The 12,500-nt window shown below is 47.7% G+C and overlaps 1 protein-coding gene across 1 annotated transcript in view; it reads left to right on the top strand.

Annotated features, from left to right (window-relative positions):
* LOC143283831 (uncharacterized) overlaps positions 1 to 12,500 on the top strand; it is a 221,404-nt gene that overhangs the window by 109,542 nt on the left and 99,362 nt on the right. Inside the window, exon 3 of the mRNA XM_076590206.1 lies at positions 11,618 to 11,840. Within this exon, the coding sequence (XP_076446321.1) occupies positions 11,618 to 11,840 (223 nt within the window). The remainder of the gene's footprint in view (positions 1 to 11,617; positions 11,841 to 12,500) is intronic.

The raw sequence follows: 12,500 nt of genomic DNA, 5'->3' as shown, positions 1-12,500 counted from the left end.
ATTGCCACGTGTTCCTGGGTGACAAGGAAAATTGAGGGGGTGGGGGGGGGGGATAGTACATACCTAGATACGAACATAAATCGAAGATCATACACAAACACAGATACGGTAGAAATTAGGATACATACAAGTGTTTTTCAATATAGAAACTTGTGCATACTCAAACATGCACGCACTGCACACACACACACACACACACACACATATATATATATATATGCATGCACGCACGCACGCACGCACGCACACACACACACACACACACACACACACACACACACACACACACACACACACACACACACACACACACACACACACGTTTGGACAGAAGATGCATATTACACGTGGATGGGGCTGATGACTACATCTTTGGGTAGATGGTTGTTGAACTAAACTATGAGGAATCTCTTGTGTCAGATCGAAAAAATGTTATTTTCGATGTTTAATTCAAAACCCTCAATAAGAGATAAAGGTAAGTTCTCAGCGAAGGCAGCATAAAAACTGAATGTCCTGAACTGGTCACAAACGTTCTGATGGCGGAGCGACTCGGACGAAACCACCACCACCACCACCCCTAAAACAGCTGAAGACCTGAACTGTAACAAGACTTCATTGGTGACGGCGCACACGCACCATGTATGCTTCACTGGCTTTGGGGAGGGGGAAATGTGACGCATGTGTTTTTATTTTTTGCCCCCTCCAGTGTGGCGCAAAGCTTGATGTCTCCTTGCATCCATTGTCCCTGGGCTGGGACACAATACAGCCCCCCCACCCCACCCCCGGCCCCCCCTAACCCCCTCCCCCCCCCCTCCAAATCGAAGACAGGTAACCAGGATGGTTTTATTGGAGTGGGGTGGGGGAGCAGCATTAGCAGCAGCGGCAGCAGCAGCAGCAGCAGAAACAGAAGCAGCAGAAGTGGGCAGTAAAAACGTGCAATATGGCGCCCTCACCTCACCACCCCTTCACCGCACGCTTCCCGACCCCCCTCCACCCCCACCCCCCTCCGCCAACCCCCCCTTCCCTCCCACCCCGCCCTCTACCCTTTAATCAATGCGCAGAAACGAGTGCCGACCATTTGGGCCGGCCCATTTGTCATGACACGGGCCCCGATAATCTATAACCCCACTTCCGGCTCTGCTCGCGCGGGGCACGTGCTCTCACTTCCGGTGGCGCTGTTTTCAGAAGTTTCTTCGTCTTTCAGTCCGCGACGTCTGCAATCCCAAATGAGCGCCTTTTTTTCTTTTCTTTTTTTTCTTTTTTTTTTTTTTTCAAGTAATAATATTATTATTTCTTTCTGGAGAGCGCACGGCGGCGTCAGGGGTGAAAGCTGGATGATGAAGAAGAAGCGGAGAGGCAGTGGCGAGCGCTGCCTGTAATTCATCACAAATCTGGCCACACTTCTTCTCCGTCTCCCCCTTACCCCCTACCCACACACACACACACACCCTCGCCCCCCTTACCCCCACCCTTCCTACATTCCCTTCTGTCTCAGAAGTTTTTTTTTCCCCTCCTTACTTCTCCGGCACAGACCCCGGTAAGAGACCCGATGACAATGATGGATTCAAGACGGCAGCAGTGTGTGTGTGTGTGTGTGTGTGTGTGTGTGTGTGTGTGTGTGTGTGTGTGTGTGTGTGTCGCGGGGTGTGGGGGTGGGAGGGTGGGTGGGAGGGGAGCGCACTGGATCATACACTTAGAATGCGTGGGCTGATTTTTATTGAGGTGGGGGTTTTTTGTGGGGTTTTTTTCGTTGTTTTTCTGGAATGGCTTTTTTTTTTCTTTCTTTTTCTTTCTTTTTTTTTCAGATCTTCCGCTGCGTTTGGCTGATAGTGTGTGTGGTGGAGGTTTCAGTGATAGAAAAAAAAAGTCGGAAAGTTCGGGCTTTATAACAGTGTGTACGTTTTGGTGTGTTCTGCTGTGTAAGAGCCTGACCAAGCTTATTATTGATGAAATAGATAAGTGGAAATGTACAAACCTACAGACCTGACTCTGTTGATGAATCTGTGCGTACTGTAGCTGTGGTGCATTCATAATCCTCCGTGAGCTTGGGAATGAAGAGTGTGGGTGGGTGGGGTGGGGTGGGGCTGGGGGTTGCCTCGCAGTAAACAGGAGATAGGATAAAAATTCCTGGTAAGAAGAAAAATTTATTTATAGATATCGTACTGAGAAACAGGTAACAAACAGGTAAACAGTAACAACGGCGATTTCGCTTATCACTTGTCCATCGATATTAGGCCTACTTGCGCGCGCGCGCGTGCGCGCGCGTGAGTGTGTGTGTGTGTGTGTGTGTGTGTGTGTGTGTGTGTGTGTGTGTGTGTGAGGGTGGAGAGGAAGTGGGGGGTGGGGAGAGGTGCCTAGCAGTAAACTGGATTTTATGCAAAGTCTATCGACATCAGGCTTGCTTCGAACTTGTGCATCGATCAGCCTGCACCCCCCCCCCCCCCCCTCACTCTTCCCCCCTCCCCCACTCAGACCCTCACCCCGGCACACACACACACACACACACACACACACACACACACACACACAGGGAGAGAGAGAGAGAGAGAGAGAGAGAGATCTTCGTCAATTTCACGGCCAGCAGCATTAAATAGAATCATGGTACTTATATCTCTGTTGTCTGGTTGAACTGGCATGTCGCTTGCCTAAAACAAAGAAACAACGTAAATACATATTTTATGTATGTATTATGTATGTATGATACATCTATGTATCTACGGTATGTATCGATTCATTTGTCTATGTACTTATCCATTTCCACCGAAGGAAGTGTTCAAACATCTCGCCTTTGCGAATTAATAAATCCCGGTAGTTCAGTTTCTTTAACGTGGTAGACACGGCGATAAAGCATTTCCCTGTGTTTTGGAGACAACTGTGTTACATTCTTCACGCACAGGCAAACAGCATACTAGCGAAACACACACACACACACACACACACACACACACACACACACACACACACACACACACACACACACACACACACACAAAAAAAAAAAAACCCTACGAAGAAGAAAGAGACGAGGAAAGCTCTGCGGAACTCCGGGGGAGATTGAAGAGTTGGAATGTGTGTGGGTGATACATAAGAACAGGAAGAAGGGGAGAGAGAGGGTGGAGTGGTTAGCAAGGCAAGTAAGCAAACAATGTAAGTGCCAATAACATTTGCAACAATCCTCCTCACCCCCTCCCCATCTCCTCTCCCACCCACCAACCCCCAACCCCCGGCGCCCCTTTCCTCCCCAACCACGTGTTTGCAAAAAGCAACCAATGATCTTGCGCGTAACATTTAGCCATGGAGCACGCGCCAATCGAGCAGTCCAATCTGTTTCGCCGACACTTTCCTCCCCCGTCCGATCCCCCCCACCCCCCTGTCCCCCTTCGCCCCCCCCTCCCCCCCAACACCCCCCACTCTCTCTCGCTCTGTACCCTTCCCGAAAAATGGTGGCCATGTTCTAGCTGGTGCCGGAGCCCAACATTGCATGGCTTGAGGCGCCTTCATTTGTCAGGCAGAATTGGAATTACATTTCTCTGTCCACCAGTTACACTCGAAAACAGCGAAGGAGAGCCGAGGACAAATAGCGAAAGGCTTGGAGGCCACTTGCCTTTTTTTTGGTGAGGGGTGAGGGGGAGGTAAGGGGGCGGGGAGAAGGATGTTTTATTGAATCATCAAGACGCGCAAGAGAGGCGAGGGTTTCAGGAAGGGGTGGGGGGTGGGGAGGGGAAGAGAGGGGTGGGGGGGGGGAGGGAGGCGAGGCAGAGAGAGAGAGAGAGAGACAGGGAACACTCCAGAACAAATCGAACAGGCATTCTGACAGCATCTTCGGAGGGTTGGGTGGAAGGGATGGGGTGGTGTGGGGGGGGGGGGTGAGGGTGGCGGGGAGAGCTGTGAGTGGTTCCCTGACAGGGGGGGTGGACTTCTTCTCTGTCCTCCGCTTTCAGTGTAACGTTGTTTTCAATCTGATTTTTTGTTTGTTAGTTGGGTTTTTTTTCTTCTTTTTGTTGTTTCTTGTTTTTGTTTGTTTGTTTGTTTTTTCGGTGGGGATGGGGTGAGGAAAGGAGAGATTTTACTGATTTTTTCCCTCTCTCTGATATTGTCTTTCCCTGTGAATGGTTTAGTCTCCTTCCTTGTTTTTGTTATGTAGCATTTACTTATTGATCTATTTGTTAACTGAAATCGTTGTTTATTTACTTCAGGAGGACTCGCGAGTTTGTCCGGAGGTGTGGAATGCAAATGGTTGCCGCTTGCATGAGGATTTTTTTTTTTTTTCCCCTCCCTGTTTGGCTTTGTTTGCTTCGCAAAGAATGAAAGAACTTGCGGACATTCCACTGTGATAAATGCTCTACTAAGTTCTTCGCTTTTGAAGCATTTTCACCCCCTCGAAATTGAAAACCACATGCAGCCGATGTCAATTCAAAAATCGTTTGTCTTCTCTTTCCTCTTCCTCCTCTTCTTCTTCTTCTTCAAGCTCTTCGTCGCCGTCGTCGTATTCTTCGCCCTTCCTCCATCTTTTTTGTTCGTTTTATTGCTCTTGGTTTCCATTCTCCTTCGTCTACTCCTCCTTGTTGTTTTAATCAAGTACGTTTTGTTTCCCCGGTTCAATCTGTCCGACACCCACCTCCATCCGTCTTCCTCGGCGATCAGCGGACAACACATCGGAATGGTTACTGGCTTTTAATCTTCCTTTCTCTCTGAAGCCGCCCAGCCCAGCGGCTGCCGGTGAAAGCGATCAGGCCTTGAAGAGGCAGCCTTTTAAAACAGTTCCCATTGCCCGGCTCCATTTCAAACGTCCACGCCGACTTGCCTTTCCATTTACAGCTAGAGTTCTCTGCCGGCAGTTCGCGCATTGTCGGAAGTCTTGGAAACTGAACGGGTTATTGTTAGATGAGAGGACAGGGGCATTAATGTTTTCTTTTCCTTTGTTCTGAGAGGGAGAGAGAAGAACAGAGACAGAGACAGACAGACAGACAGACAGAGGTGTCGGAATCAGCAGTACAACAGAGAAACGACAAAGTGAAAAGCGCTTCTTTCCGCGCGGCTCTAAAGTGGTCACTAGGATTTCAGTCTTGTCCTGCCCACCCCCACCCCCATCCGTACCCCCCCCCCCCACCACCACCACTGACAATCCGTGGGGTCGTGGCGCAAGAAGGGACGGTCATCACCTGTGTGCGGGTTTCCAGTGGAGTTTGATCTGTTTCACTGGGACCTGGAGGGGACACTTGGATGTCAAAGACAACGTCAAAGCCGCCATGGGGATCGCCTTCGTGTTTCTGTTTGGAACAGCGGAACTGTGGGCCGAGTTACCTCCACAACCTGTTGTTTGTTGTTTTGGTTTTGTTTTTGGGTTGGTTTTTTTTCATATTGCATCCGACTCGGTTTTGCTAGCATTCCTTGGGGCAGGTTGATATCCATTTCACAGGATACGTGTGATATCTGAGAAAACAAACAGCCAGCCATGCCGCTCGGTCGGGCGTTCAAACTGCGGTTTCCAATTGGGCTCATCGGGGGGATAATGGCTGTCTTGCCATCGAACCTGATTGAACTCGCTGCCTGCTGCCAGCCACTCTCTGTCTCTCTCTCTATCTCTCTGTCTCTGTGTGTGTGTGTGTCTCTCTCTCTCTGTCTGTGTCTGTCTCTCTCTCTCTCTGGCCGACAGCGGGGCGCAGTGATGCTGGCCGGAAGTGGGGGAACGAGCGGCGTGTCTGGCCCGCGGCCCTGGAGAAGAGGCGAAGTTGGCTGCCCGGAGGGGCGTGGGTCTGATATTAGTGGCCAATAACTCCTATCCTGCCCATGTCAATTCGAGACCTTCTCCGCCTTGTCCTCCTCCTCCTCCTCTTTCTTCTTGTTCTTTTTGTTGTTGTTGTTGTTCTTCTTCTTCTTCTTCTTCTGCTTCATCGCCCTCTTCCTTCTTCTTCTGCTTCATCGCCCTCTTCCTTCTCCTTCTGCTTCATCGCCCTCTTCCTTCTTCTTCTGCTTCATCTCCCTCTTCCTTCTTCTTCTACTTCATCGCCCTCTTCCTTCTTCTTCTGCTTCATCTCCCTCTTCCTTCTTCTTCTGCTTCATCCCCCTCTTCCTTCTTCTTCTGCTTCATCGCCCTCTTCCTTCTTCTTCTGCTTCATCGCCCCTCTTCCTTCTTCTGCTTCATCGCCCTCTTCCTTCTTCTGCTTCATCCCCCTATTTCTTCTTCGTCTGCTCTGCAAACTAACTCCCCTTAAACGAGTCAAATACCATGTGTGATGCCACAGTGTCTGTTCAGAAATGGGCCAGGAAATGTAATAGGTTTGGAAAAAAACAAAAACAAAAAAAAAAAACCAACTCCTCAGCGGCAGAAACATTTTGTGTGGGGAGGTTCTTCGAGCACAACAAACAGCATCAGCTGATGAAAGGGTTAAGTTAACGGTCGTTTTGATCCTTATGATGATCATGGCGGCGATTAATGTTCGTTACCCATCTTGAGCCATCGAGGAACGTGGCCAGGCATGTGCCAGAGCCGCGCCTTGTTCGTTGCCGCTGCTGCTGACAGGAGTCCACCCAGTTCTGTCCGCTGCCGTTTTGTGTAATTAAGTCTTGATGACTGCTTCCAGACGTTCTCTTCGTCATGCTATCGCCGCTACCCACCCACACCCACCCCTCGCTCAACCCCCGCCACCTTCCCCCTCCCCCCCCCTCTCCCCCTCTTCCAACAATACCTTTTGTAGCCTTGTGATCTTTGTTGTTGAGAGGCTTGGGTCTAATCATCTTCTTTCCTTTACCAGGATTATTCCCTCTCCCCCTTAAAACAGGCCATTCTCTTGTACGCACAGCAGATTCATAGCAGTACACCATTAGCTTCTCATCACCCGGGAATGATGAACATTTTTTGTTTGTGGAAAGGGAGGGAATTGGACGGCCGGGCCTCGCAGTGATTTCCCTTGAGATGGGGGTCCGTTTGCTCGCTGCCTGGCCAGTGGACTGGGAGGGGGACAGGGGGTAGGGGGGGGGGGGGTGGAATGAGGGATTTTGTTTCTCTCCCTCCGACCTCCCCAATCCCCACCTCTTCCCCTCCCCCCCCCCCCCCCCTGCTCCCCCCCCCCCCCCCCAACACAATTGTGAAGTTGTTGCTCGCCTCATTTACCCCGGCCGACTGAAGGGTCGTATTTCCATATTGCAAAGAAAGGCTGAGGGGGCCGGCCTATCCAGTCCGGAGTGTCTGGATCATCCCTGCCGGCCTCTGGGGGGGGAGCGGGCAGAGACATCGACCAGACAATAGGATGTCCATGTCCAATGAACAAAGAGATCGACCAGACAATAGGATGTCCATGTTCAATGAAGCGACGCGGGCGTTGCTGGCTTTTGTTCTTGTGAGACATCAAGAGGTGCGCCTGGAAAGGAAACGTCATTAATTATTGTTGGGACTGGTTTTCTTTTTCGCCTTTTTTTTTTTTTCATTATTGGCTTCTTGGGGAATCAGATTCTGTGTTGGGCTGGGTTCTTACCACAAACGGACGGACGGTAAATGAATGTGAATGCGTGCGTACTGAAATACCGACCTTACCTACCTACCTACGTACCTACCTACCTCCCTGCCTACCTACGTATTTACGTATGTGTACATACGTACGTAAATTTAGTATACATACATCCATACATACACGCATACATACAAATGATTGAATGCTGTATTACTGCATGCGCGCGCACGCACGCACACACACACACACACACACACACACACACACACACACACACACATACGAACACACTGACTGACTGACTGAAACCATTTATTGTCAGATTAACTGTTTGTTGTACTGACATTTTCGCAACCATTTGAATAAAATATTATATATATATATATGCGGGCGCGCTTGAACGTCATCTTTTCTTTGCTCGCCCAGGTATCTATCCGTTTGCCTTGAACGAGGAGAGAGGGGGAGAGAGTGAGGGGAAAAGGGGGAAAAAATGTTGCTGTTTAAACGGCAGACTGCGGCAATGTTCTGATACTGCCTCTTTTCCCGTTACTGTTCTTGTTTTTCGTCTGTTCTCTTGTGCTTGAATGTCCGATGGAATGAGACAATATCGAAAAGACATGTGTAAAAAAGGTTCGCAATGTTCATGTTGCTGAATAAAAACGCAGCAGTAAAGTAATACTATATGTGAAAACAAATAAGAGAGAGAGAGAGAGAGAGAGTTATTGTTAGATGAGAGGACAGGGGCATTAATGTTTTCTTTCCCTTTGTTCTGAGAGAGAGAGAGAGAGAGAGAGAGAGAGAGAGAGAGAGAGAGAGAGAGCTCTTTGCGAGGTAGAAGAATGTCAAGTATTATATGAAGCTCGGTATACATAAGATTTGCCCACTTCGCTTTATCAAAGGGGAAAGAGTCCTGGCAAGCTGTAGAGAACACAGTCAAACACATACGTGTGTAAAGGATACCGTCAAAAGTAAATACTACGGCGGGCACTTACGGAAATAGGGGAACCATGTATGCGAAAACATTATATTCAACAGGAAGGAATGCATACACACACAGACACACACACACAGACACACAGACACAGACAAAGACACACACACACACACACACACACACACACACACACACACACACACACACACACACACTCTTATTTTAAAGGTACTGTGTAGTGTATTGACATTTTTCCCCCAATAGAATTCTGTTTGAACTTTGAAAAAAAAAAAAAAATGAAATAGAAAACGGCGGAAAGTAATCCCACTCGTTTTTTTAGACTTTCACGTGACGGAAACCACCACGGCTTGAGCGGTATGCCGTACTCTTTACACAGTGGTTAGGCTTTTCATCAACATCAACATCATCATCAGCAGCAGCAGCATCTTCAGCATCATCACCATAACCATCATCATCACCACCGCCATCATCATCATCATCATCAGCAGCAGCAGCAGCAGCATCTTCAGCATCATCACCATCATCACCACCACCACCACCATCATCATCATCATCATCCTCTTCTTCTTCTTCTTCTTCTCTCCCCCCTCCCCCCCCCCCCCCCCACCGCCCCCCCCCCCTCTTTACCCCCCAACCTTCTCCCGCCCCAATTTTTCTATTTTCCCTATTCTCCTCCCTACTACTTCATTCTCCAGGGCGACATGACGATTGCTCTCCATAACTAGAAACACAAAGCAGGTAATGGAATGTTTCTGCCTGAGAGCATCGCAATTATTTTCCCAGTCTTGAACAAAGTCTGGCGTTCTTTGTCGTGTCGTCCCCTTCGATTGAAATTCCAAAGAGAAAGAGAAACAAACCACAGAGAGAGAGAGAGAAACAGACGGACAAACAGAGAGAGAAGGAGAGAAAGAAAATTAATCGTCTGTTTGCAACGATTTTTTTTTTTTTTTTTATACCGAGCTTGTTTAATTGATACAGAAAATTGAAATCGTTGTCAAAGCGAAAAGGTTCTCCTCTTGAAAGGTGTTTAAAAGGCGTATATTTGCAGAGTGAGTGAGAGGTGTATTGTTTGTATTGATGTCGTGTGTGTGTGTGTGTGTGTGTGTGTGTGTGTGTGTGTGTGTGTGATTAAAAAGAGGACTGGTTGTGTGATTTGCCGTAATGAATTGCGGCTGGGCTAAGATTGAAAAGGTGTGGGAGTTTCATTTTTCTGTTTTGTTTGCTTAATATTTTGTACGTTCCATACTGGTCCAGCATTTCATGTTGTGGGCTGCCGAGGATCGTTGAAGATTGTGGTTCCGTGTCCATTCCTCAAGCACTTTCCGCTCACCTCTGTTGTCCAGCCCACCCACCCACCCGCACCCACCAGCCCCCCGCCCCGCCCGCCCTCCTCTCTTTCTCTGTCTCCCTTCTCTCTGTCTTTGCCTCTGTCCATCGGTGTCTGTCTCCTTATCTCTCTCTCTCTCTGTGTGGCTCTGTTCCTGTCTCCCTCAACGTCCCCCACGTTTACCTCAATCACTCTCTCCGCTAAGTGTCTGTATCCCCTTTTCGTTGTGTGTGTGTGTTGGAGGCGGGGGTGTGTGCGTGCGTGCGTGCGTGCGTGTGTGTGTGTGTGTGTGTGTGTGTGTGTGTGTGTGTGTGTGTGTGTGTGTGTTTTGTAAATACTGCAAGATGTGGAAACTCGAAGTGAACCCTAGTACGTAAACCCAAATTTGATGTTTTTTTCATAATAGAAAGCTGAATCTTGGAGACGTTATACTTTTTATTGATCAAAGTTGTTAATTCGTTTGGATTAGTCCTTGAATTCAACAGAACTGTTGCATTTTCCAAAGAAAACAAAATCGCCAATGAGCAAACACTGTTAGACACTGCTAGAAAACAATCACACAACAACAATAACAACAACAACAAATCTCTTTGAATTGCTTGGAACTATTAAAGTTTTCAACACTATGGTATGCGCCGGTTTTACTGTATGGTTGTGGAAATAGGGGCCACAAAAATGCAGATATTTTGGAGACATCACAATCCATATTTTAAAAACATCAATTCCGATCAGCAGAAATACTAATGGATAAACGGGCATTCATCGTGTCTCTGTCCTGGTGAAGTCAAGAATGATCCTATTCCGGACTGATATTATATCACCTACCACATAGATATACTCATGTAAATTATACGGTATTTTGTATGAGCCTATACAAAGAATCAATTTTTCGCAGTGTTTATCTCGCATCAAAAATGGTTGTTGTTTTTGTTTTAATAGAAACTGGGTTTGATTAATGCTTGAAACAGTCATTCTCGAACAAAAATATTTATGTCAAAATGCCGGACAGGACTTACAGAATTGTAATCGGGTGTGTATTTGTATGAAAACGTCGCCAGCCGCACTGAAGCACTGTTATTGGGTCATTATGGAATTATATCTTTCTTCTTCTTCTTGTTCAGTGTGGAAACGTGATCCAGCGTGGACAGGGCCAGGTTGCTGGGGCCATGATCAGACCTCCCCCCGCACCGCCCCCTCCCCCCGTCCCCTCCCCTTGCACCCCCCCGGCCCCTCCCCCCCCACCCCCCCGCCCCCCCATCCCTCCAGTGTTCAGAAACAGAACACACGGTGTGAGGATGTGAACTGATACAACACGAAGCCACTGACACACTCACAACGCAATGACTGTGCACGGAAGGTGTATACTCACACTTCTGCTACTACTACGATTACTAACTACTACTACTACTGATGATAATGATAACAATAGTAATGATAACGTCGACGATGATGTTGATACTACTACTACTACTACTGATAACAACAACAACAACAACAACAACAATAATAATAATAATAATGATAACAACAACAACAACAACAATAATAATAATAATAATAATAATAACGTCGACGATGATCTTGATACTACTACTACTACTGATAATGATAATTATTATAAAAATAATAATGGTAAGAAAAAGGATATAGAGTGCAGATATTATATTCTTACTTATCATACGCACGTTCCACCTTTGATGATGATAATGATGATGATATGATGATGATGATGATATAATGATGATGATGATGATATGATGATATAATGATGATAATGATAATGATGATGATCATGATGATGGAGTGCAGAAAATAACATTCTTACTTTTTTTTCCCCCCCATACCTGTATGCATTCCAACCTGTGTGTGTGATCACGGTTTCAGGAGAGCCGAAGACCATGATGAATGGCTTCAGCGGCCACCACCCATGGGCCTCTCACCTGGGGCCCTACCTGCACATGGGCATGAGCCCCGCCATGATGGGCCAGCCCACCATGTCCGCCATGCTGGCCGCCTCACAGTTCGCCATGCGCGCTGACACCAACGCCGCCGCCGCTGCCGGCACGGGCGTCGTGAAAGATCGGATGGATTCGGAGGCCATGGGCAGGTGTGTACAATCGAGCGCGCCCAGTTGATTTGGGTTTGTTTTTTTTTGGTGGTGGTGGCAGTTGTTGTTCTTGTTGTTGTTGGTTGTTGTTGTTGTTGTTGGTGGTGGTGGTGGTGTGTGTGTGTGTGTGTGTGTGTGTGTGTGTGTGTTATCCACTCTGTTAATTACTTGTAAGCCATTCGACGGGCTGTCACTTATATAATTTGAATGAACCAAGAATTCATTTATATAAAACGGAGATACTCCTCACCTGAAAAGAAAAGAAAAGAAAAGAATAAATAAAATAGGGAAACAGTGTGCGGATCTGAACCTTTGCGGTGAAGGTGTGTGTGCATTGACATCGCCGTAGATGACCGGACTGCAGACAGACAACGCGACTCCTGTACCCACCCCTTACATTAAGAAGTAGGGACGTGTAACAACATAAGGGGTGGGGGGTAGGGGGGGGAGTACAAAAAGCTGTGTAGGAACCAACACCTCTCCTTTGCCAAACAACAGAAGGACTTTGCAGAGAGCGTGCGGCGAGACTGTACTAATTAGATTGGGTTGACGAGAGAGAGAGAGAGAGAGAGAGAGAGAGAGAGAGAGGGAGGTGGTGAGGGAGGTGGATGAATGTTGTTTACATAACGCTCCCTCCTCCTCCCCCCTCCTCTCCCTCCT

The sequence above is a fragment of the Babylonia areolata genome, chromosome 7 (genome assembly GCF_041734735.1).
Source record: "Babylonia areolata isolate BAREFJ2019XMU chromosome 7, ASM4173473v1, whole genome shotgun sequence".
Taxonomy (NCBI): Eukaryota; Metazoa; Mollusca; class Gastropoda; order Neogastropoda; family Buccinidae; genus Babylonia; species Babylonia areolata.
This window is presented reverse-complemented; position numbering and strand designations above follow the sequence as displayed.